Below are 21,971 nucleotides of genomic sequence, written 5' to 3' on the forward strand. Positions count from 1 at the left end.
TGTATCGTATTATCTGTTGATCTATATCAGTAACGAAAATGAAAATTTAATGAAATGATCATTGTTATTGGATTACATGTAATTGCTCTCTATATGGATGTAATGTTTGCCTGTTGTCTTTGATTGGTCTGCACCCATCCTAAAAGAACATATATACTGGTATAATGTCACTCCTAGTATTTGCATTCCGAAAGAACAAATCCCCTTCTGTGGAGTAACAAACAATGTAGGTGAATAGATAATATGAATATTAACTTGCTTTTAGCAAGTGCATACATGATGGACCCATACTATCCTTAGCCGATTCCTTTTCCATTGAAACTGTAAACTGAATGGATAATTTTTGAGGAATTAGGAAAATTGATTAGCACTGCTAAACATTAAAATTGTTATTAAAGGTCTAGACCACATGAATGGACGGATTGTAGACAACAGTAATACAAGAGAGTCCTTAAATACATTAGGCGAAAGTAATCATATTATCATTATTGAAGGATAAATCCCAGATAAGTCTATCATGGTCTTGACACCTTTTATGTCTTGTCAAGATGACATGGGGAGAACACACAGGACTGTGTAGAATGTCAAGTTCACGCAATAATTACCGAAACAATTAGCGACATATTCACCAAGAGTCACCAGTGTGAGGGGTTCATGTTTCTTACGACTGACAGTAAATGATAATCTATGATAATGATGACAATTAAAGAGACTCCGACATGGCTCCAAGAGACAGAGATTGTTCAATTTGTGAACTTTTTTAATTCAATTTCATTGGACAGCTTCATTATTTACTCGCCTGGTGGTTTATGAAAGTGGGATGGTGGGAGGGGGTGATTATTTCAGTATTTAAAGTCTTTTATTTGTTTAATCAGGCGTGTGCTCCTGACTTCGGAGAGAGGTCCATTATATCGTTACCCATCACGACTGATTTATTGATGCATATATTCTGAATTAAGTATAGTTGGGTTGCTTTGAAAAAAGGGAGTTTTATACTTATTTGTTTCATATCAAGGCTATTATAAGAGAGTTTCCCTCATCGGCCATTGATTGGTCTTAGCTCTAATGGTAAGGGTCCGAGACTACTAGCTCCTTCTATCTTTTTGTTTTAATTCTTTCTTTCTTTCCTTCTTGTTTATTTCTTAAGTAACAATTGTCTGATACATTATTTTATTCACATAGCATATCGTTGTTTAGTTTCTTTGTAAGGGGATATTATACACCCAGAATAAATTGATTGATACATTTTGATAATCTCCATCAAAAGACATCAAGTTTCTAGTGTTTACCTTGGGTGTTATAGAATGCCCACAGAGCATTTAAACACCAATTTCACCTTTTAAATTATGAATCAAATTCTTTTAAGAACCCTGAATGAACTAATAAAAAAAAATTTTTAAATCTTAGCAGAATGATAAGTAAGATGTCAAACTTTCATTACAACGAAACAGATCTCTTGCAACTGTCATTACATCACTGTCAGAATTCGGGTTGGTTTTTTTAATAAGTTTATTTTTTTGAATGGAATATCTTTCTGTCACTCAGGTAAATAGCTGGGTTTTTTTTACTTGATAAATATATCAGTATACATTGTTTCATTTTGTGAAATGCTGCCTCTCTTTACTTGCATTAGGAATGCACTGCTATCAAACGCATTCAAAGTTATTTTCATAATTATGCAATATGAATAACTGCATGTGCAACCTTCTTGAAGGACGAAACAGCGATTAACTTTTGTTGGCACTATAGAGTCTCGTATACAGTTTCATTATGATTGAGCCTCGATCTTCCAGATTTGTATTTTGACTTTCAATCAATTTCGGGGTTTTGATGTAAATGACTTCACTTGTTGTCAGGCAATCCAATGTTCGTTTTCATGTAAGAAAGGTGTAGATCAAACCTTTGTACAGATCATGTCTGCTTATGTCATAAATCATGAAAGTTTTGGCCATAATTAATTATAGAACATTTCACAGTTCATTTCTTGTCTTTGGCGTGGGGATTTGGAAAGGTGATAGAAAAAAAAAGAAAAAACCTCCCCTGCCTTCTATTTGTTTGTCTAAATGACAAGTCTTTGTTTGGAATATTAATTAAGGTTATTCATTTGATACTTTGCTCAATTAAGAAGGTTTACTTTCAAAGCCATTAGTGAGAAACTCGAGCTACTTACCATTATATTTCCATAAATAAGTATTTTTCTTAATTAGGTCAGAATGATATGAGTCTTTGACAGATATGTGCCAAAATGGACAATTAAATATTGGTTTCTATTTTACCTTCTTTGTTAGCAATTCGAATTCTGCTGATGCATGATGTATGTATTTCTTTAGTCAGTTGTTGTCGGCAATAGAAATCGAAAAATTGTATTGCAGTTTCGTGAAACTCGACACCTGGGGGGCAGGGCCTGCTCAAAGACCATGATGCACCCCTGTTTGTTCTTTGAGATTTAACAAGAGAATTGCTCATAATAGCTATACAGTCCTTTTCTAAAGGGTCTGGATTATAACCATGACAGTTCTATTTTTCAAGGTGTGAGGTTTTATGACAGATTATGAAAGTGATCTTTGGACACATGAATTGTCCTAGTTATTGGTTCTTTAATTTTTTGTTAAAGTTTGAAACAAAGATAATACAGGACTGCCTGACTAAACCCATTGTTTCTATTCACGTAATATGGAGGTACTTATGGAGGAAATTATCTGTTTAAGATAGCTAGCCCCTCTAGTGACTGTGTCATGATAGGACTATAGCAACCTCAAGTAGTTGTATGGATATTTAAAAACAGTTCTAAATCATCATGGGACTAATGGTGAGTTTTTTATTCCCTTGAATTTTTCTTAATTGTTCTGTCTTTGTATTTAAGTATTTATCAACTGAAGAAATTTCCTCATAAGGTCTCTTGCAATACTTATGCTATTCATGCAGGCATATTATTTTTACTATTATAAAAGCTCTTCATTTTTCAAGTATATACAAAAGAGATAGGATAATTTGTATACATTCAAGTACTTATAATCATAGAAGTACTTAGAGGGAAGACGTGTACCAAGGCGAAGAAGAGTCGAAAAGAACTATTTCTGTCTGTGCTTTAGATATATGAAATCTGTAAAGTCTGTGTACCAAGTAAATGGATGGTAATGAGGATAATTATATATAGTACACGGCGGTCTCTCTGCATTGTAATGGACTTGTTTAGCTGTCAGTAGGAACTGTCACTTTTCAGGAAATTGATATTCTCGTTAATGTCAATCATCTTGTTGACAGTACCTCCGACGGTCGTCAAGGTTATAGGTAGCCGTTAATTCCTAGAGTTGTGTTTTACCATTCACAAAAGTGCCACCTTTAACGGTGTGGTGACCACTGACCGATTAATTAGGGAGGGATGGTCATCCTGTGAATATATTACCTCTTTAGGAAACTAACCGCTAGCTGTGTTAAGTCACCATTTCTAGACTTACGGGAAAAAAGCGAAATGGAGAGGACTGAAAAATCACAGGTGACATTAAGATGAGGTAAAAAAAACAGGCAACTCAGGTGGAATACTTGTTTATTGGTAAATAAAATCATTAGTTTTTCTTTCTCCATTTGTACAGAAAGTTTTATAGATGTTGTCTTTACAGTAACATTATTTGATGTAAATCATTGATGCTACAATTGACAGACCTGATAGGCAGTGCATGACCTGAAATGAATTGTGTGTCTCTGTTTTTGAAAAAAAAATTGTTTAATGCCATTTCCTAAAACGTATATGCAATAAAGCCTCTGTGACATGAAGTTGATGGACATTTCGGCGACATGCACCATGTTAATGTGTTGTTACATCTGGGAGAGGTGTAAATTGCTTGACTTTAATTCAGCAGACATTGAAATTTACATCAAATATTGTGCTTTTTGCCAGACGTTTGTTATTACTAAAAGTTTGTCCTTAGAAGATCTGAAGGTTGTTTAGGTTTTTTTGCTTGTTTCTATTTTGATATTATGTACTTATTTTTAAAAAACACCCAAAGGTACGTTGATCTGCTTAGTTTGTGGAAATTTCAATGAAATAGTGAGATTGCAGGTATCTTATTTCAACAAGAATACTTCTAGTTTTTCATTATTATTTAGCAGTATAAGTGATAAAGATAAAATTAATTTTATTTTATGAAATTAGAAATTAATTCCATACATAGAATATAATTTTGGTCATATATATATACACATACTAATTTCAGATACTATGAGTTGGCGACAAATTGTCTCTGAATCCCCGTCCGAACAGAACACTCGTTGCATTCCTAAAATTTGATGCATCCGACGTTAAACTTTAATCTCTAAACCTTGAGATGTAGAGACAAACTAATCAGAAAATCATTAAAAAGATTAGCTTTTTAAGTCCTAATTGAGGTGACCCTGCTTGGTGGCAGGTTACAATCCATCTAGATTAACAAACCATTATCTCTCGTTCTGGAAACCTGATCAAAGTTTGCGACTGAAGTGCTATACCCATATTGTATACATGTATATATGTTACACTAGGATCAATATAAGAGTGCATGTAAACCTGTTTCATTGTAATATTTTCCTTGCGTTAATTGCATTTGTTATGCGTACATCAATGCTCCAATTTTGATGTCATCTCAGCTGCATTGAATATTCGGATGTCGCTGCCAAATTGAGAACTTGATAAAAAGACGTTAAGAATTAACAATTTTTAATTCTCTCTCTTTCAATATTTACTCAAGTTGCCAGTTAAGTGCTGTCACATTGTAAGCGTAGGATAATATGAAAAAAAAATTGGTCTTTTTCTCTTTTTTTAAACGTGATCCAGACAATAAGTTGTCTGTATTTACATGGAATTAAATTAAAAGTCTTCAATATTAATTCTCACTTGTGAACAGGTTTGTTAAATGATTTCAGATTTCATCCCAGCAGTTTGGTTTTTGCCAGATCAGCATATATGTTTAAACTTAATGCAGCTAGAATTAGATACTTGAAAATACAAATTTACTACTTTTGGTGGAAAGGGGGGGGGGGGTAGTTTTTGGGGGGTTTTTTTGTGTTTTTTTTAAGGAGGGTGAGGTGTAAATGTTCAGTAAACAAGTATACATGGACATAGAATTAATTGTTTTATGGATGATTATTTGTTCAACATCTTTTCCCACAATAAAGCATGCTGCTAGTGAATGTACGTCTGCTCTACACCTGTTTTATGTGTGGCACATGTTGGTACGATTCACCAGATGATAGTATGTGTTAGAAAAAATATACACCTTTCATAGCACGGTAACTTCTTTTTTTTTGCTCTATAGAGATTATGGTCCCTTTAAAGAAATGTCATGAAACATGAATGTTAAATTTATTCAATTTTATTAAAGATCGAATTATTTATTGACTCTCTCTTTTGTTGTTGTTGGTACATATTATACGGTAAATGGAAACTTAGTTCATGCAGAATAACCCCAATTTATACATATATTCTAATTCTATAATATGACTTTGAAAAAATGCACCTACCGGTACATATTTTAGATGTTGCGTAATTTGTGTGGTGGCTTAAGCTTAAAGCGGTACCCAGCCTTAGGTAACAGAGTCAAAAATGGAGTTTTCATTAGATTGTGTTTCCAACCAGCACTAACGAATATTTCTTACAAGCCTTTTGATCTCTGGAAATACTCGCCTGGTATCGAAGTCTGAGGTCAATTGAAAAAATGGTGCCAGTCATAATTCTAAACTAATGTATATTGCAATGAATTTGATACTTGTTCACCTTATAAGACAGATTATTTTTTACACGACTGTGATTATTGTACTTATTAAGCTTATAACATCTGGATCAATTAAATCTCAATCTGTATGTTAGACAAAAATTAGCCGGTGATCCACTCAAGTTAATCGCAAAATACCTGACTTAATTTAAAGGTTGAATTAAATTGAAATCCTTTGGATTTCCAGCAGATTAACACACAAATTGAGTTTCTTTAGTGTTAAAGTATATATAGATATTTCTGATAAAAAATAATGAAAAGCGAATTGTGATAACATTACAATCTTATCAAGTGTGAAATCGTCAGCAATACAAATATCCAACGGTGGTTCGCCAAGTATATACTGGAGTTATTCCCCCTTAATTGTAGGGTTTTCTCACGCTCTTATTTTCTTATTAACCAAATTACAAAAAAAAAAAAATGAATATGGAGGATATTTGCACAGTATATAAAGGTATACAATATATGTATAGGCAATGAATGTGGAAACATGATGACTCAGAGACTGATGAGGCTCGGCTTAATTAGTAAAACTCATTAAGAGCACTGGCTCATGCTGTGGGGGAGACGTTTTGAGATTAGTATGGTGAAGTGCCCTTTGATGCAAGATCTCTCACTGTCTCTTAATGAAAATGAAGGCAAAAAAGATCCTTGCTGCATTTTTTTTTTTCTTCATGTGCAGAAAATTAGAGAAAAATTTCATCTGATAGTTAAAGTCTGCTCTAAAGGGCAAGCAAAAACTGTGAAAAAGTTGGTCAATATTGCATCTCTCTCTCTCTGTCTCTCTCTGTCTCTCTCTCTCTCTCTCTCTCTCTCGTTTATTGTTTGTTTAATAAATTTAACTGAGCAAAAAATAAGCTTGTAGCATTGATGGCCTTTTTTTTGTTTTTATTAATGAAACTAAACAGCGAATAATAATCCAAGGACTTTTCTTTTGTATGTTAAATTGATTGATCAGTCATGAAGACATTGTTGAATGTAACAAAGGTTTTTTCTTCCTTGTAACAGCTAGTGTTAACCCCACAACTTGTATGACAATCGTAGATACATCTCCTATAAGTTTGATGTTTCAGAGATATAATGAAAAAAAAAAACAGTTCGAATATAAACATGACATTATCAAAGAGATCAATCAGAAATTTAAGCGATGTACCATAACGTTTGATTAACTTGACATGAAGCACGGCTTGAAAAATATTAATAACTGTCATTTCATATCTGATGAATGCGTAACCTATGTGGGATCAATGTTTGGAAGTGCATGTATATCATTCAATGCCTGACTATTATGATACACTTTATATACGTCTGTAATGATAACATGAGATTTAAAGTCACATTCATTTTATTATTTCTCATTTAAATTGAAAATTTGAATAAAAGTCTTTCAGCATTTTCTTCTTCAATTTGATAACATTTCATAACCCTTGCATTTTTCCCAACTAAAAAACAATAATTTTAGACCTCACATGTGCTCACTTTCTCTCTCTCTCTCTCCCACTAGGTGAAAGCTTGTGAACATGCTTAATGCTTTTAAGGAACATTATATTACATTTAGTAATTATAGAGAGCCTTTGTAGCTCAGGCAGGTATATTCTGTAAACATGAATCAAAACCTCCCTCACAGCGAAACATCTGTACTACTCCCCTCGCCTCATACCAGCTCTAAACTAGCGCGACCCATTCAGAGATGCATTTCGGAGGTATCTAGTTGTTGATCGAGGCTCTGGTGGCACCATGCATGCATGGTCACTACATTAGAGGGGCAACTGCAAGAATCTCTAGCTGGGATCTTTGTCTTAAAAATAGATGTCAATTTCTTGGAGAAAATGTGCAAAATGTTTTGAATCTGGTATAGATTTTTTTCCCGATTGGCAGGGCTTTTTAATTATGACAATTGTATTATGAGTTTGGATATTTTCCGTGCTGGCAGTGAGCTAGCAGCTTCTGTATAAGAAGTGTGTGAAATGACTTAGAAACCCAAGAACTGTAATGCGATGAACAGGAACCAACTGTTCCAGGATAAGTTTATCTGTCGTCGACGCGTACAACGTACGTGACAGAACAACTTTGGCCATTAATCATTTTATACGATTCAATGGAGAAGAAAAAGGATAAAAAAGTTCTCAAATCTAAGACATTGCCCCCCAGAAAAACCTACCCTGCAGAGTTTGATGATTTTGATTTCTTCTCCTCTACTGATTCTAGCACAGACTGGGAGGTAAGGATCGAGTGATTCAAATACCACCTGGACCATTAATTACCCCCTCCATCCTCTTATATACCCTAATCCCCACCCATGTCCAATTTGGGTGGGGGGTGGGGAGGGGTGTTGTTGGGTTTTGATCGCATTAGAGTTTTTTTTTGTGTCACCTTGCATTTTAAATGGTCCAAATATTTAAGATATTCTGTTTCCCAATTTTTTTAAAGCCTCGATCAAGAGAGAAAAAAATTGTGTCTGGATTTACAAACTTTCAAAAGCCTTTCATCTTGAAATCTAAATCTGGTAGATTCAATGTACCTGCTTTCATGCATTTAGCTAATATTTACCTAATTTACTCAAATTTAAGCGTTTGATCGCCTTGTCAGACAGCATTGTAGAAGGGTAAATATCAGCTCATGGCTAGATTTCAAGATTTCGTATATTCTTTGTAGAACTGCAGTTGGCTATTAATTTTGTGTATAGATTATCAGTAGAGATTGTTTTATAGATGGTGAAGAATTCTGAAAATTGTCTGGTATATTTTGAAATAGGTGTCAGATTTTGTCTTCCTAACAGATTGATAAGATGGAAACATGTGATAATTATGATTTGAATCTCGGTTTGAGCCAATTTTCATGATTTGTTCTACAGATAATTAAAGCTTTATGAAAAAAATTCAGTTGGATCCACTTACATAATTAAGGTTGTGAAGTGTTTGACTGGGGATTTTGGTAAAGTCAGGTCAACCATGTATTTATAAAATATTACCATAATCTAGTACTTCAGTGCTTTAACTTTTTATTATCAAGATGAAATTAAACTTTATTTATTCATGTTATTAGGCAGCTAGAAACCCCCATTGAGAAAAAAAATTAAAAGTATTTTATGAAATGGAAGAGAGGATAAAATAAGAATCCGTCAGATGTCCCATTATGTTCAGCTTGGAGGAGATTTTGAGACTTTGGATCGATGTACTTTCAAGATATCTGCGATCACAAAGAACCTCTTTTAACACTTTTCGCTGGCAAAAGGGCATCGCCTAATCAGCATACAAACAAACACGCTAACATGGTCGTGACTGAATCAAACAAATGTCTGTAGACTTTTTGCACCTTGTACGTGTGTGTTTTTTGCAAGCAGGTTTTACGAAGATAAATAAACGCAGCAATGATCAGCACCATTCCTCTGATATTTGGCAAGCATGTTGTCTGAGATTCGATCCTCAAACAAAGCCTCCATTATAAATCTGCTGCCAATATACACCTGTCTTTTTTTAAGGTCTATTAGTGCAAATATTAGAACTCAAATTAAGTTCATGAATATATCCAATGTACATTTTTTTATTTGATTTTGCATTAACTTTATGGGTAATTTGACTGAATGTCTCTCAGATACTTAGGGTTAAGATTTAAAACATTTCTATTATTTGTAATAAAGAAAGCTTAGATGCCTTGGATGTAGGCATTCTTTTAATAATCTCATGTAATCATTCTTTTCATGTAGAGTAATAAAAATCACTCTTAGTAATATCCTCTCTCTCTCTCTCTCTCTCTCTCTCTCTCTCTCTCTTAATATGTACAGTGCTTGCTTAATAATTAAGGTCTGACTGTATTTTGTCATGCCATAAAGTAAATGGGTAATTTATACAAAGCTAAGATTACAATTAAAACTAAAGAGACACGTGCTTGATTGTAAATTTATTTATGGTATTTTAAGGATGTCCTGGAGAAGAAAATTGAAGACTTAAGTCGACAGCTGACCAATGAGAAACAACAGCACAGAAAAGAGAAACAGCAAGTTGCTAAACTGCAACGAGAACTCGCCAGAGCGAAAAGTGACAGCCAGAAGTTTTTGACAGTGAGTGTTAATTTAGAAAGAAAATTAATGACTTAGAAAATAGATAACCGTCAAAGAGAGATAACTCTAATTGGTGAAAAATCAAATTGGTATTAACACACAAAAGCTGGTGGTACGTTGTTTAGAATATTTTTCCATTCCACTTTCCAGTTGATTGGAATTTCTTAGTATTGAAATCCCCCTCCTCCCTTAAAAAATGAAAAAAAAATAAATAAATAAAAGGTGTGGCACGAACATAAAAACCGTGCTTTAACAATTACCATATACTTTCCCTGGAGCTATTCCGAGTACTCACCAAGGAAATAAAAAGCAGCAGCTGTTTGTTTTTTCTCCTTGATTTATTAGTTATTGATCTTTCCCAGGGGTAGGACTATATGGGTTTTGCATGTCCTTTCCATCATCAATGCCTGATTGCATCTTCATGGGGTCCTAAAGAGATATTCTGCCGATTTCAATTACTCACATTCACCAAATGGTTTTTCTGGTATTTCAATATAATAATGCTTTTTTATCGGAATATAAGGCAATTTAGTATAACAAGCTTATTGTTATTGAAGTATTAGAGATGGCATTTCTTATTGTTAAGTACAGGAATGAAAGAGGGAGAAAAAAAAACTTTCAGACACTTAGGCAGAGAGAGACACCTGTTAATCAAATTAAGAGGGATGAAAAATCAATAGAAGTTGTTCCTACTTCATTTCAAACAATTTTATCTGTCCTGCACTTTGTATGCTGTCAATTCGTTCATTCAATTTCCCGTTTTCTTTTTATGTATTCAGTGTAAAAATGGCTATTACAAGCTTTCTATTCAAAGCAATTATAAATCAACCAAATGTGCATTCAGTATGGCTAATGCATTTTGTATCATATTGCAACAGATTTGAATTCCAGTTGATAATACTCAGCTTCTTTTTTTTTCTGTTTTTCTGCTTGATTTTGATGTATAAAATTGTGAACTTTTGTCCTCCGTCTGGTGTGACAAGCTGTCCTTTTGACCCTATTCTGTTTTTTCCTTGCACAAACATATGGTGCGTGGATCAGAGCTATAACTCTCTCAGCCGTCTGAGGATGGGAAGGTTTCGCTTACAGACGCACAGACAGACTGAGCCAAACTGTTGTCTCCGCCTCATCTCGTGGTGGTCAGGACCACTGGGTTTTTCTTCTTTGTTTTTCTTGCGTGTGTGGTGAAGCTGGAATGCTTTTGTGTTTCCATTCCTGACTGCTACTGTTAAAAGGGTAGACAATTTGTACCTGCCAGTGAAAATAACCCCGGCAGCGTAAGCACAATTAGTCTTAATCAAATACAGAGGCAGGTGCACGATGCCGCGTATTGATGTGCAGATTGTCCCAAAACTTTTTTCTCGCTTTGCAAAATGGTGATATGTACGTATCATTTCGTGAAATGAAGAGGTAAATTAAGGAGTTTTAGACAAGATAATTTTTAGTTAATTTGATATGCATAGATATGTCAGAAATTTCAGTTCATATTACAAATGTATATTGTATATGCAATTAATTACTGGTACATGTATCTCTATAGATTTATAGGTCTTGTAGATATTGTGAAAGTCTATGGGTACCTATCACCTACCCCCCTCCCCAATGGTTTATAAACATGTTTCTGCAGAGAAGTTTTTAAATGGTTACATGCACTTGTGAAAAGTAACTCTCATTGGATTTTAATTAAGATTCCATTAATTGATTATTAAATTCATCAATCAGCTGACCTGTTTGGGCTTATCACTTTCCCTCGGATGAAATTGAAAGGCGTGTGGAGAGACTTACTTAAGTTTTTGTTTGCCAAACTCCGTGAAGAGATTTATTTTCGTCTCTCACTGATACATTGTATTGATCCAGTATCAAACAAACTTCGGTCTTCTTTGCTCAAGCTTTTAAAAGCTTTCATTTCAAAACTTTTGAGAGAATTTCATTTTTATATTTTTCGTATTTTTTATACAAGAAGATTATTGCTAGTTTTTGTTTGCCATCCTCAAATTTGTAAATCAGGTTATGAAAAATTAACTGATAAATATTTTGAATTATTAATCTGTCTCTACATTTGAGCCAACGAGAGATTTTTATCTGGTCATGTGGAGTATATGAATGTCGTGAGGGCTTTGATTATTTTAAATCAAGTCCAGGGGGACATGATGTGCAAGGTTTGGCTGGCAAGCAGCAATTTTGCTAATGCTTTTTATGTGCACATCAATCTTACTGAGAGATGGGAAGCATATCAGTTTTTTTTGTTTGAAATAATGTGTAAATTGTTTATGTTGTATTAACACAAGGCCCTCCTGCAGGTATTTGGACACTCTTTGAACTCTGTAGGGAGCACTGTGTCCTGAAGTTCTGTAATGGCAGAAACCCTTTGTGTTAGCTTTGGAGATGATAGACAATTTTTCTTCTCCTTATTTTATCCAAAGGGAAAAAAATGCTCAGTGTCTTTGTAATTAATTCAAGGGGGATAAGACAAAATTGAATCCTGCAGATAAAGTGTATATTGTTTTCCTGTGAATTATAGAAATTTGGGATTGCTTTAAAGCTTGTGCATGGGCTAATACCTTATAGGTAGGTGGGTATTAATATTTTGTAAACATTATTATGAAAATTTATTGATTAAAAAATGAAAAGCAAAATCCATTGATGAACATAGAGATATTCTTGTCATGAAAAGTTAATATGCATCAGCTTTTGAATGAAGAGGCAAAAAGAACAGCTGGTAAATATAGAGAAAGTTTGAATCCGATTCCCGAAGTTTCTGGGCCAACATTAAATCATGGCTGATAATTAATCCTCTTTGGAGTGCCGTCTTCCACCCTCTGATGTGAAAGGTTTCTGGGGATTTTGTCAGCTTTCCTGTTTATATTTAATTACTTTTTCATGTAGATTTTGCCATCAAAATTCCTCTCTGATTTATGCCACTGAGAATCTATATTAGTTTTCGGGGCTTATGAAATGCAGAGCAAAAAGATAGGATTATAAGTGACAAAGAATATTCAGTATCCAGCTAGTGTTTAGATGAGGGATGCAATTTCACCTACAAGAAAACTTTTTATTTCAGTTGCAATTAAGAGGCTTTGATCATCTTTTCTGGGTTTTTTTTATAAGGACCAATAGATACAAAGAAGGTTACTGGAAAGGAAGACCCAAGGAAATTCTATCGCATTCTATCTCAGGGTACAAGAGAATATGTGCATTATGAGGGCACATATACCTTCAGAATTGGCATTTTGCTTGTCCTTTATCAGGCACTGTAAGTGTAGTTTATCATATTGATACAGATGTTGTAGAAATTGGTCATCTTTTTATCACAGAGAAGTGCTGCAGGAAGGGGAAAGCCATGATAAATCGCCATTGATGCTCCCTATACAATCAGGATCTGGCAGGGAAGGGTGCTTTACCTTGATTAAGCTGCCCTTCAGTGACAGATAAGTTTGTTTGCAATGACCAAGTCTATCTGACCAAAATCAACTACTTTTGCTCCTTCTGTGGGGTCCTTCATTTCTGCAACAACAACAAAAAAATGGCACTATTCTAGAATATATCAGAGTGATTGCTTGCAATATATTGCCTCTTGTTGGAATGTGCCTTTGCGTACATGTAAGAGGCAGTCGGTGTTATGGATGGTTATTAGCTTTAGTAATTGAATGGAAGTTTGGCAAAGAGGTCTTGGATTGTATTAATAAACAAGTAATAAGAATCCATATTTTGATTTGGCAAATACTATGAAGACTCCCTCTTTCACTATGCGTTAGCTATGTGAGCTTGCTTGTCTCTCTCTCTCTCTCTCTCTCTCTCTCTCTCTCTCTCTCTCTCTCTCTCTCTCTCTGCTTTTGCACCACTCTTTTGCAAAGAGTTAAAGGCCCTAAGGATAGCAAATATATAAAGAGACCATAAAACCAGAGGAATGGGACTCACATATGCAAAGCTTGTAAAAGCAACTATAGGGTAATGAAAAAGAATAACACTATGGAGTAGATGCCAGTTTGAATGCATTTAATGGCCAATCAGGAAGAATTCTAAGGCATGCCTGGGATGCACTGAGACAGTGGTCTTGCTGTTTGGAGGAGCTAAATAGGGGAATTCTTTTCAGCACTTGTCCTGGACAGATAAGCCTGAGGGATCAGGGAAGATATCTGTGGAATTTGGACAGGAATTAACCCACTCCACCCTCTGTTAATTGAGTGGTCACTTGTTCCCAGGTAATTGCTGGATACTTACCATTTCTGATGATGAAGGTCAAGTGAACTTCAGCATCCATCGGCCATATACCATTCATCAAGGCTTCCCAGTGCTTCCTCCTCTCGATCTTTCTTTTTTCCGAATGTTCTTTGTTTATATGACTCAGAAACGTACAGTATATTATAAATAATGTTGATGTTTATGTCAAAACTCTGCCAAGGTTTTTTTATTTTTGTGGAAATCAAAGGTTCAGAAAAACAGGGTAAAATCAGGAAATCGACATGCACTCTGAAGAAAACAAAACTCACTTTCCTGTGCATTTTTATGCACGTTTGTGCTCTGTTTGGGTTTCTGCTCTTTCTCATGCGTGCAGAAACGAAGTGTTGCCTCACTTTGAGGGTCATGCCAAGTGTTTGTTATTAATCATATTTTTGAATATTTTTTATGCGCAAAACTCTCTTCAATCATTTGAGTCAATATACTTTTTTGTCTCATTCAGAAATATCTTTAATCATATGGAAGTCCATCATGGTGACAAAACACCAGGTGAAAATTGTTCCACGACACCTGGCTAGTCTATGACCTTTATGATCTGGGTTGTCCCAACACCTTTCGGGGCTTCCTGCTCTGGGGCCATTTCCAGTTGACGCCTCTACCCCATTGCCCTAGTGACAAAACATTTGTACCTGGACAATATAACAATATAGTTCCTACAAGATCAAGGCTTGTAGAGACACAGCTATTCCATTAACAATTGTTTCTCTCTCTCTCTCTGGCTGCTCTCGATGTGACCGATATTCTGTGTAAGGATTAGCCAGCCATTCATTGAATCACCCTCCAAATGCATTGAGTGGACAGAGGAAACCAATCTTATGAATATATTGACTTCATGCATGGAGATTTGAAAGAAAAAAAATATATTTACTTCTGCAAAAGTGGGTTATGAACCAGGGAATATTGCTTGGCATGGTACATGTATGTACCCCTAAGAAGATAAATTTGTACTGAACTGTCTTTGTCTTTCTGAGAGCAATAAGATTTTATGTGCGAGATTTGGAGGGAGCTGAGAAAAATTGGTGAAATAATTGGATATCTGATCATCTTAGCACAATCAAGTGATGAGTACCCTATCTGCAACTGCTGGCCCTCCAACAGGAATTTCCGTACATTCTTTTTGATGGTTGGTGATTTTCTGAAGTGATTTCTCCAGGTAATAGTTACACTTTAGCATAATGTTGCTGTTTTACAATTCAATTCACCATCTTCCAAACATTTATAGAAATTTTACTGCCTACAAAGTATGCTATTCAGATTTCCTGGTGCAGTGTTCCAGATAATTAGGTTACTACTTTTGCAAAAATTATTTTATGGCAATTTTGTTATCCTAATGACAGGAAACTGTATCATTGGAGGAGGAAGCTTTCATTTGAGGAAGCCAGCGGCAGTTTTTTTCTCTCTCTCTTTCTCTCTCTCCCTGTATTTTGCATAATCAATAAGCAGAAAGAGTTTCTACCCAGAGAAGTCTTTGTTGAGAGCTTGACTCAACCAGAGTCACTCATGTGAAATAAGGGTCTAACTCAGTCGGTAGAGTACACCCAACACCTTGCAATCAATAAATCTAAAATCAGCCACTGCAACATTTTTGTGTGCGCTACGTTCTTAGAGATTCACAAGTTTTATTAATCATTTGTAATTACTATAACAAATATCAACACATTTTTTTTAATGTCTTCCCAAGCCATCTGCCATTTTTAACATTCTTGTATAAGCTCTGCATGCATTTCACATGTATGATGGATGACTTCAATCTGTTTTTGATATAGAGGTATTATAATCCTTTGTTGTAAGAAATTTTTTTTTCTCACAGAGTTCTGAGTGTTGGGGATATTTTGTTTGTCATTCTAGATGAGTATGCACATTTTTTTGTGTTAAGCTAGTGCAGTATGAGTATAGAGCAGCCATAGCCAGGGTATAAAGTGTATACATGAGAAGACATGCTGATGATTAGAACAAGCTGTCAATGTCAGCCTCTTGACAAGGGACACATTAACTGTTAAAGAAGGATTAATAATTTCTGCACTGCTAAATTCTGTGACTCCCCCCAAACGACCATGTGCTTGCTGTAGCTGGCTGGAGGTTAGTTGTGCATGCATGAGAAAAAAAAAACTGACAGTGGGGAAAGTGTAGCCTAGGGAGGGAAGGGAGAAAGCATTGATGCTGACCAGACTTTGATGGGCCATATAAATCTGTCTTACGCTGACCAATGGATGGAGCAATTTGCTTGCTTCTCGCCCCGAGAAGGGGAGGAAACAAAAAAAGGCACTTGGTGTAAAGTGATTGCATTTTGTTAATTGTTGGGTTAATGGAGCTTGTTATGATAAGCTTTCCATGGTTAACGATGCTATTTGTCTTTAGAGCAGACCCTTAAATGAGTATTGGTTGGAGATCTAAGGGCAAATTGATTCTCGCTTTGCTTTCGATAGCCAAGATTTGAACTGTGATCTAAAAAAAATTTCCCAGTGTGTTATAAGATGCTGTGAATGACATTTGTTGAACATTTGGAGAATTGGATTAATAATTAATGACTTAGAACCGGCAGACATCGAAAACAATGCCTGACTTGTGATTATTTCTTTGCGGACCGAGTTATTATTACACAATTTTTATGGATCATAAAATCCAATGATTCACATTAAAAGGTAAGAGTATTATTGCAGGAACACATGAAAATCATTCACTTAAACATTTATTTCCTACAGGTTAGGCACTTTGATGCAATTCACATCAGTAAATGGGTATAGTAACCCCTTCTACATTACACAATAAAAGAAGTTCTCATTTTCAATATTTATTAGCATGTCGGGTTTTTTAATTGAGTTGCCTGTTACAGTAATGACTAGGATGTTTAAAGATAATTTCAAAGTCAACAATGATTCATTTGCAGCATTAGTTAATTCTAATTTCAGTAATGTGACAGGAAATTTTCGCTCAATACTAATGTCAAAGTTGTCTTTGTTCTTGAAATGACATGTGCAAGCATTGTGCATGCATGCAAACTTGCATTTGTGCAGCATAAAATGCATGAAGATCGAGTCAATATGTTGAGTTTGTCAGACATTTCGCTTTGACTTGGATGGACAAGGCTCGTTCAAAATATCCTGACAGTCTTGCTAATGACGTCTTATGCCAGATAATTAGAACTTATCGATGTTCTGTATACATGTAGAGTGCGGGATTGTAATGGAGAGCTTGACTCCGTCAAGAGGAAGAAGAGTTCTGGTGACTCTGACCTAAACTCTGACATCAGTATCAGTTTGAGGCATCTAACAGCAAAGATCACCTGTCAGTTTCTGACACTTCATTTCTTGTAATGGTTTCCTAGAATAAAATGTGTTTCATCTGACAGAAGCTATACAGCTACACACTGAAAGCTATGTCACCCTCAGATTTCTTTCAAAGCTGACCAGGAAACACTTTATGTTAAACACAAGCTCTGTGCAATGTGTATCTTAATTAAAGTTTGTACTGTGTGCTTATTTTCTTGTCTGTCTTTGTATTTCATGCCAGCAGTACTAGAAGATTTGGTGTATATATAGGAATGCACTGAACCAATTCAGGTACTATGGTTCCTAATTAAATGTTGTGTAAACCCTACTTTATTCAAAATCATCAGTGTTTTTTTTTTAGGCTTAATTTGCATTTGGGATCATTTCATTTATTCAGTTTTAATCTTGATTCTGACAGTCTTAAAAATTTTCAATTTTAATCTAAGTCATCAGGTCTAGTGATTCTTATCATTTTTTGCACATCAACTTTTCAAATCAGCATGCATATGTTGTTATTTATCAGTTATTCAATTATTATATATCTTTGATATTTCTATATATGTGTGTTGTCTCTTCTGTTCAACTTGCTGTTTACTCGTAAGCGTATGTAGCGCTAATTACAAGTTAACCTTTTAATTGGTGAATTTTATAGAAAACAAACATATGTAGTTTCAGGAATTGAATATTATGGTTTTAGGTTCATTGTATATTTTAAATTCCAAATTTATGATTGTTTAAAGCATCATATTGCCAACCAATAGCTTGATCAGTTGAGACTATTGTTAATCTAAAAATAGGGCCTATATTGCTTTTACAGGTGAATTTATCTTAATAAGTGACTCTTTTTATAGCTTTGATTCCAGTCGCAAAGAACGTTTTTTTTTTTTAAATTTTTTTTCTTGTTTATTTTACTTTGAGAAAATCAGTTAGAATGAGCATGAACCTGATATATGTAATGAAACAGTTAAAGAAGACACAGGAAGCGGGCATTGATCTACAGATTAGTGTATTTTGTTAATCACCTTCAAAACACGTCTCTACAATTTGATGGAAAGTAGATATTTTCTTAGAAACTCCCGATAACATTAATGGAGGGAGACCACTTGAAAGACCAGAAGTATATTAGATTAAGATAAGGTAACAGGGAGGAAAAAGAAGAATGCCTCCTCTTTTTTCTATCTGTTGCACAAAGCCACAGGGTAAGAAGGGAAGGGTGCTTTATTGTGTGGACCTAAGATCACATTCAGCGCTAATTATGGTAGGGCTTAATTAAAGTGAGATTTCTGCCGGCCACATTAAAGCGTAATTGATGATGCAGGTAACGGGGATGAATCATCACCTCAGATTATGCTCGATACCCATTCCCTCCTTCCAGCTACCTCAGGCCAAGACAAGTTTGTGATATGTTTTAGGTGTATCTCATATCTTAAGAAGATTTTAGATAACAGATATAAATTGAAACAGTGCGAGATGCCAGCAGTATCAGACATATATAAAATGACTGGTTCCTAAAGTAATTTTAAAATATGTAGGTTTTACAATATTTGACAGACTCACATGCTCTTCGGTTCATAAATTAATTTTTTTGCATTCTTATAATTTGTTCAAACTTGGTAAAATTTTACAATTCATGCACTTGTAATCTGACATTTTGTTTCTTTCTTTTAATCATTTCCATGTTGCATTAGAAAGTATTATGGGAAGATTTTTTCGCAGACGTTATGGTTATGATGTAGTCGGGTGATGTCATTTTTAACAATAGGCTTGGCCTGACTACGCGTGACAAAGGGGACTGATGCTTTCAAGCATAGCCAGATAATGGCTACCTGGTGAATCACTCCTAGCAGCCAGCTCTGTTTGCAATCCAACAGATGCAACTGATGAAATTTAATAATGAATTTGTGAGATATTTTCATTATTGGTTTTTTTTACAATTTTTTTTTTTAACACTGATAATTGCATACAGAGAACCCATTGCTATGCACATTCAAATTAACTTTTTTTATAAACATTAACAATGAGCAAAAAAATGACAAATTTTAAAATGATTTTTTTAACTTAAAAAAGGGTGAAAATTCTATCATTATAGGAAATCAATATTCTCTTTTCTGTCTCCTTTTTTTTTTTTTTTTGGTGATATTGCTACCAGAAAAACGTAGGAGTGAGTTGCATCTGCAAGACTTTATGTGATAACTTGCGAAGCATCCATACAGAGCAATCTTCATCATCTGATGGTATGCTATGATAAGGTTTGTCTGAGCCTATGAGTAATCCAAAGTATCATTTTATGAAAGCTCTGATCCCGAGTACTCAATCAAATAGCATGGCATATCCCGGATCAAGAAAATGTTAGAAAATATATATATTTTTTTGAAATTTCATTGTGAGTAATGAACATGATGAAGGCATATTTTCTGTATGACAGATAGATACATGTACTAGTATTTAAGTGGGATTAGCCAGGAGATTAGATTTGAAATGGAGGGTGTCATTTTGGGGATAATTGATTGGAATGAAACACAAAAGTTGTTGAATTCTAATAAAGGGCTATATGAACCTCTCTCAGGCAGAATATCTTATTTATGTTCATTAAGGTTCGATTTTTTAACAGCTGTCATTGATTTGATGCTTGCATAACATTATTTAGTTTGCTCACGTATAGATATAATTTTATCACAACTTTTTCCTTTAAAATTATTTTTCATTGTTTTAGGATTTTATCTTCAAAGTTTTTTCATATCTTATGAATAAATTATTCAGAATCATGATTAGAAACAATAAACTTTCAATGGAATCAGAGAATGAAGATAAACTTTTGACCTTAATTAACCTGGAGCAGATCGAATTATTTGATCAACAGGCACAGTTTAGAAATCAGGAAAGCCGCCTACAAGCTTCAGGCCTTTTAGTTAGTGTTTGATATTAGATTTCTTGTAATTTATCACCTATAATTTATTCATCAGAGATTCACAATGTCATAAATACGGAGAGCTAAATGATCAGAGGGAAATGTCGATAATTTGACATTAAAAATACATAAAATTTTTGTATTCAGCAAGTTGACCGTGTCAAAAATTGGATTTTTTCGGAAATGAATTGAGGGAGGAATGTATCTTCGGGTCTTTTTTCTGCCAATATTTAGTCTGTAAATGACCACTTGTATTGTTCAAAGCCTGTGTTGTATGCAAGATAATAGCATAAATACACTTTGAATGAACTTTAAATATGGAACGATAACATGCTAATGACCAATATCTGTCAATTTTATGAATGTCTTTGTCTGGGGAAAATTTGGTCAATGTGGTATATGCAGGTACAAGTACATGCATATTGTTGTAGAAACAACTGCACAGGAAAAGTTTTCCCAGAGGAAATGAATTGGCTTGTTTTTTGAAATTACTGAACAGAAGATGCATTGTTGAGATTATGCAGATGGCTTGTTGCTTATAATTGCAGGTATCAAACAAGAAATTATCAGACTATAGTTAAACAGTTTTGTGGTATGCTCCACTTTATGCATTCATTTTATCTCAAACAAAGATCTAACATTGCAATTTGTCAGTATTAGTTCAAACAACTGCATTTCCTTCAAGCCCTTTTCGTTTGGCCTCCTTGAGTACCTTATCTGCGCAAGCTTGATTCTTTCCAATAGTTCACTGAGATCGGGGGAAAATATTTGTCTCGTGTCCCTGTCTATTTGTATTCCATTACATCAAGAGAACTTCAGATTTTTCGAGGTTATCAGATAAATTGGACATACTATATAGCTTCCTATGGCAGCTGAATGGGTCGGAATCACTTTTCACTGCTATTTATTTTATCAAAGATAAAACACATTCTGCCTTTGTTTGATTTTTAGTAAAAAAAATTTGCCACAAGGCGCTAAAGGCAAACAAGGAAACTCAAACCAAGATGTTTATACAAACATTTGGAGGCAATTAGGATCATTTCACCCAACTGTCACCAATTAGAAGGCAGTTCAAAGGTCTTCATTTTGCAAAAGACATTTTTTTCTTCTTTTCTCTGAATGGTTCTGGGATAATGACAAGAGATTGATTATATGAAAGCAATATCTGTGTGTGGTCAACACTAAAGGAAACACTTAGTACCATAGTCTCTTCCAGTCATCAAAAGCAAATTGCACTTCTTAATAACTGTAAGAAAAAAGCCACCGATTAAGATGCTGTTTTCCTGGTCAAAGATGGATCCTTTTAATACTTAGAGGAGTTAAAAAGTTTCGTTTAGCTGAAATATATAGGAAAATCTGCTTAACATGATGGATGAAGAATTCTAGATTCTGGCAAGAAAAAAATAAACATTCGATCACAGGGCTACTTTTGTGACTTGTTAATGATCGGAGTGTGTGGAGGATTTCTGAGATTCCAGCGTGAGGGTTGTGTTGAGACAATGTCCTTACACCGTGTGTGTGGTACCCCCAGATCAATCATCAATTTGGCTGCTGCCGCTGGAGTGTAAATGGGCCAAGTTTGTTAATGATCCCACAACTTCATCCAGGGATGTTTGTGTTAAATTTTATGCTCATCTTACAAAAATGTACATCATCTGGCTAAAGAAGAGGTAAACAGATTCTTAATCTTCGAAACATTCACAGCAAACGACTGGTTATTGTCATTTTATGGGGCTGAATAAAGTCAA

At 34.7% G+C, this 21,971-nt stretch overlaps 1 protein-coding gene across 11 annotated transcripts in view; it reads left to right on the forward strand.

Annotated features, from left to right (window-relative positions):
- Positions 1–21,971, forward strand: part of LOC105330625 (uro-adherence factor A) — a 46,895-nt gene that overhangs the window by 10,871 nt on the left and 14,053 nt on the right. For 3 of the 11 annotated variants that reach the window (XM_011432460.4, XM_066076432.1, XM_020068253.3), the window contains exon 2: positions 9,667–9,807. In XM_011432460.4, the coding sequence (XP_011430762.3) occupies positions 9,667–9,807 (141 nt within the window). Of the gene's footprint in view, positions 1–2,689; positions 2,810–3,415; positions 3,513–7,506; positions 7,969–9,666; positions 9,808–10,979; positions 11,218–14,948; positions 15,200–16,313; positions 16,689–17,587; positions 17,607–21,971 lie in introns of those variants that run through there. The other 8 variants (XM_011432458.4, XM_011432463.4, XM_011432462.4 and 5 more) reach the window with 7 other exon arrangements.

This window comes from Magallana gigas, chromosome 2 (assembly GCF_963853765.1).
Source record: "Magallana gigas chromosome 2, xbMagGiga1.1, whole genome shotgun sequence".
NCBI classification, from domain to species: Eukaryota; Metazoa; Mollusca; class Bivalvia; order Ostreida; family Ostreidae; genus Magallana; species Magallana gigas.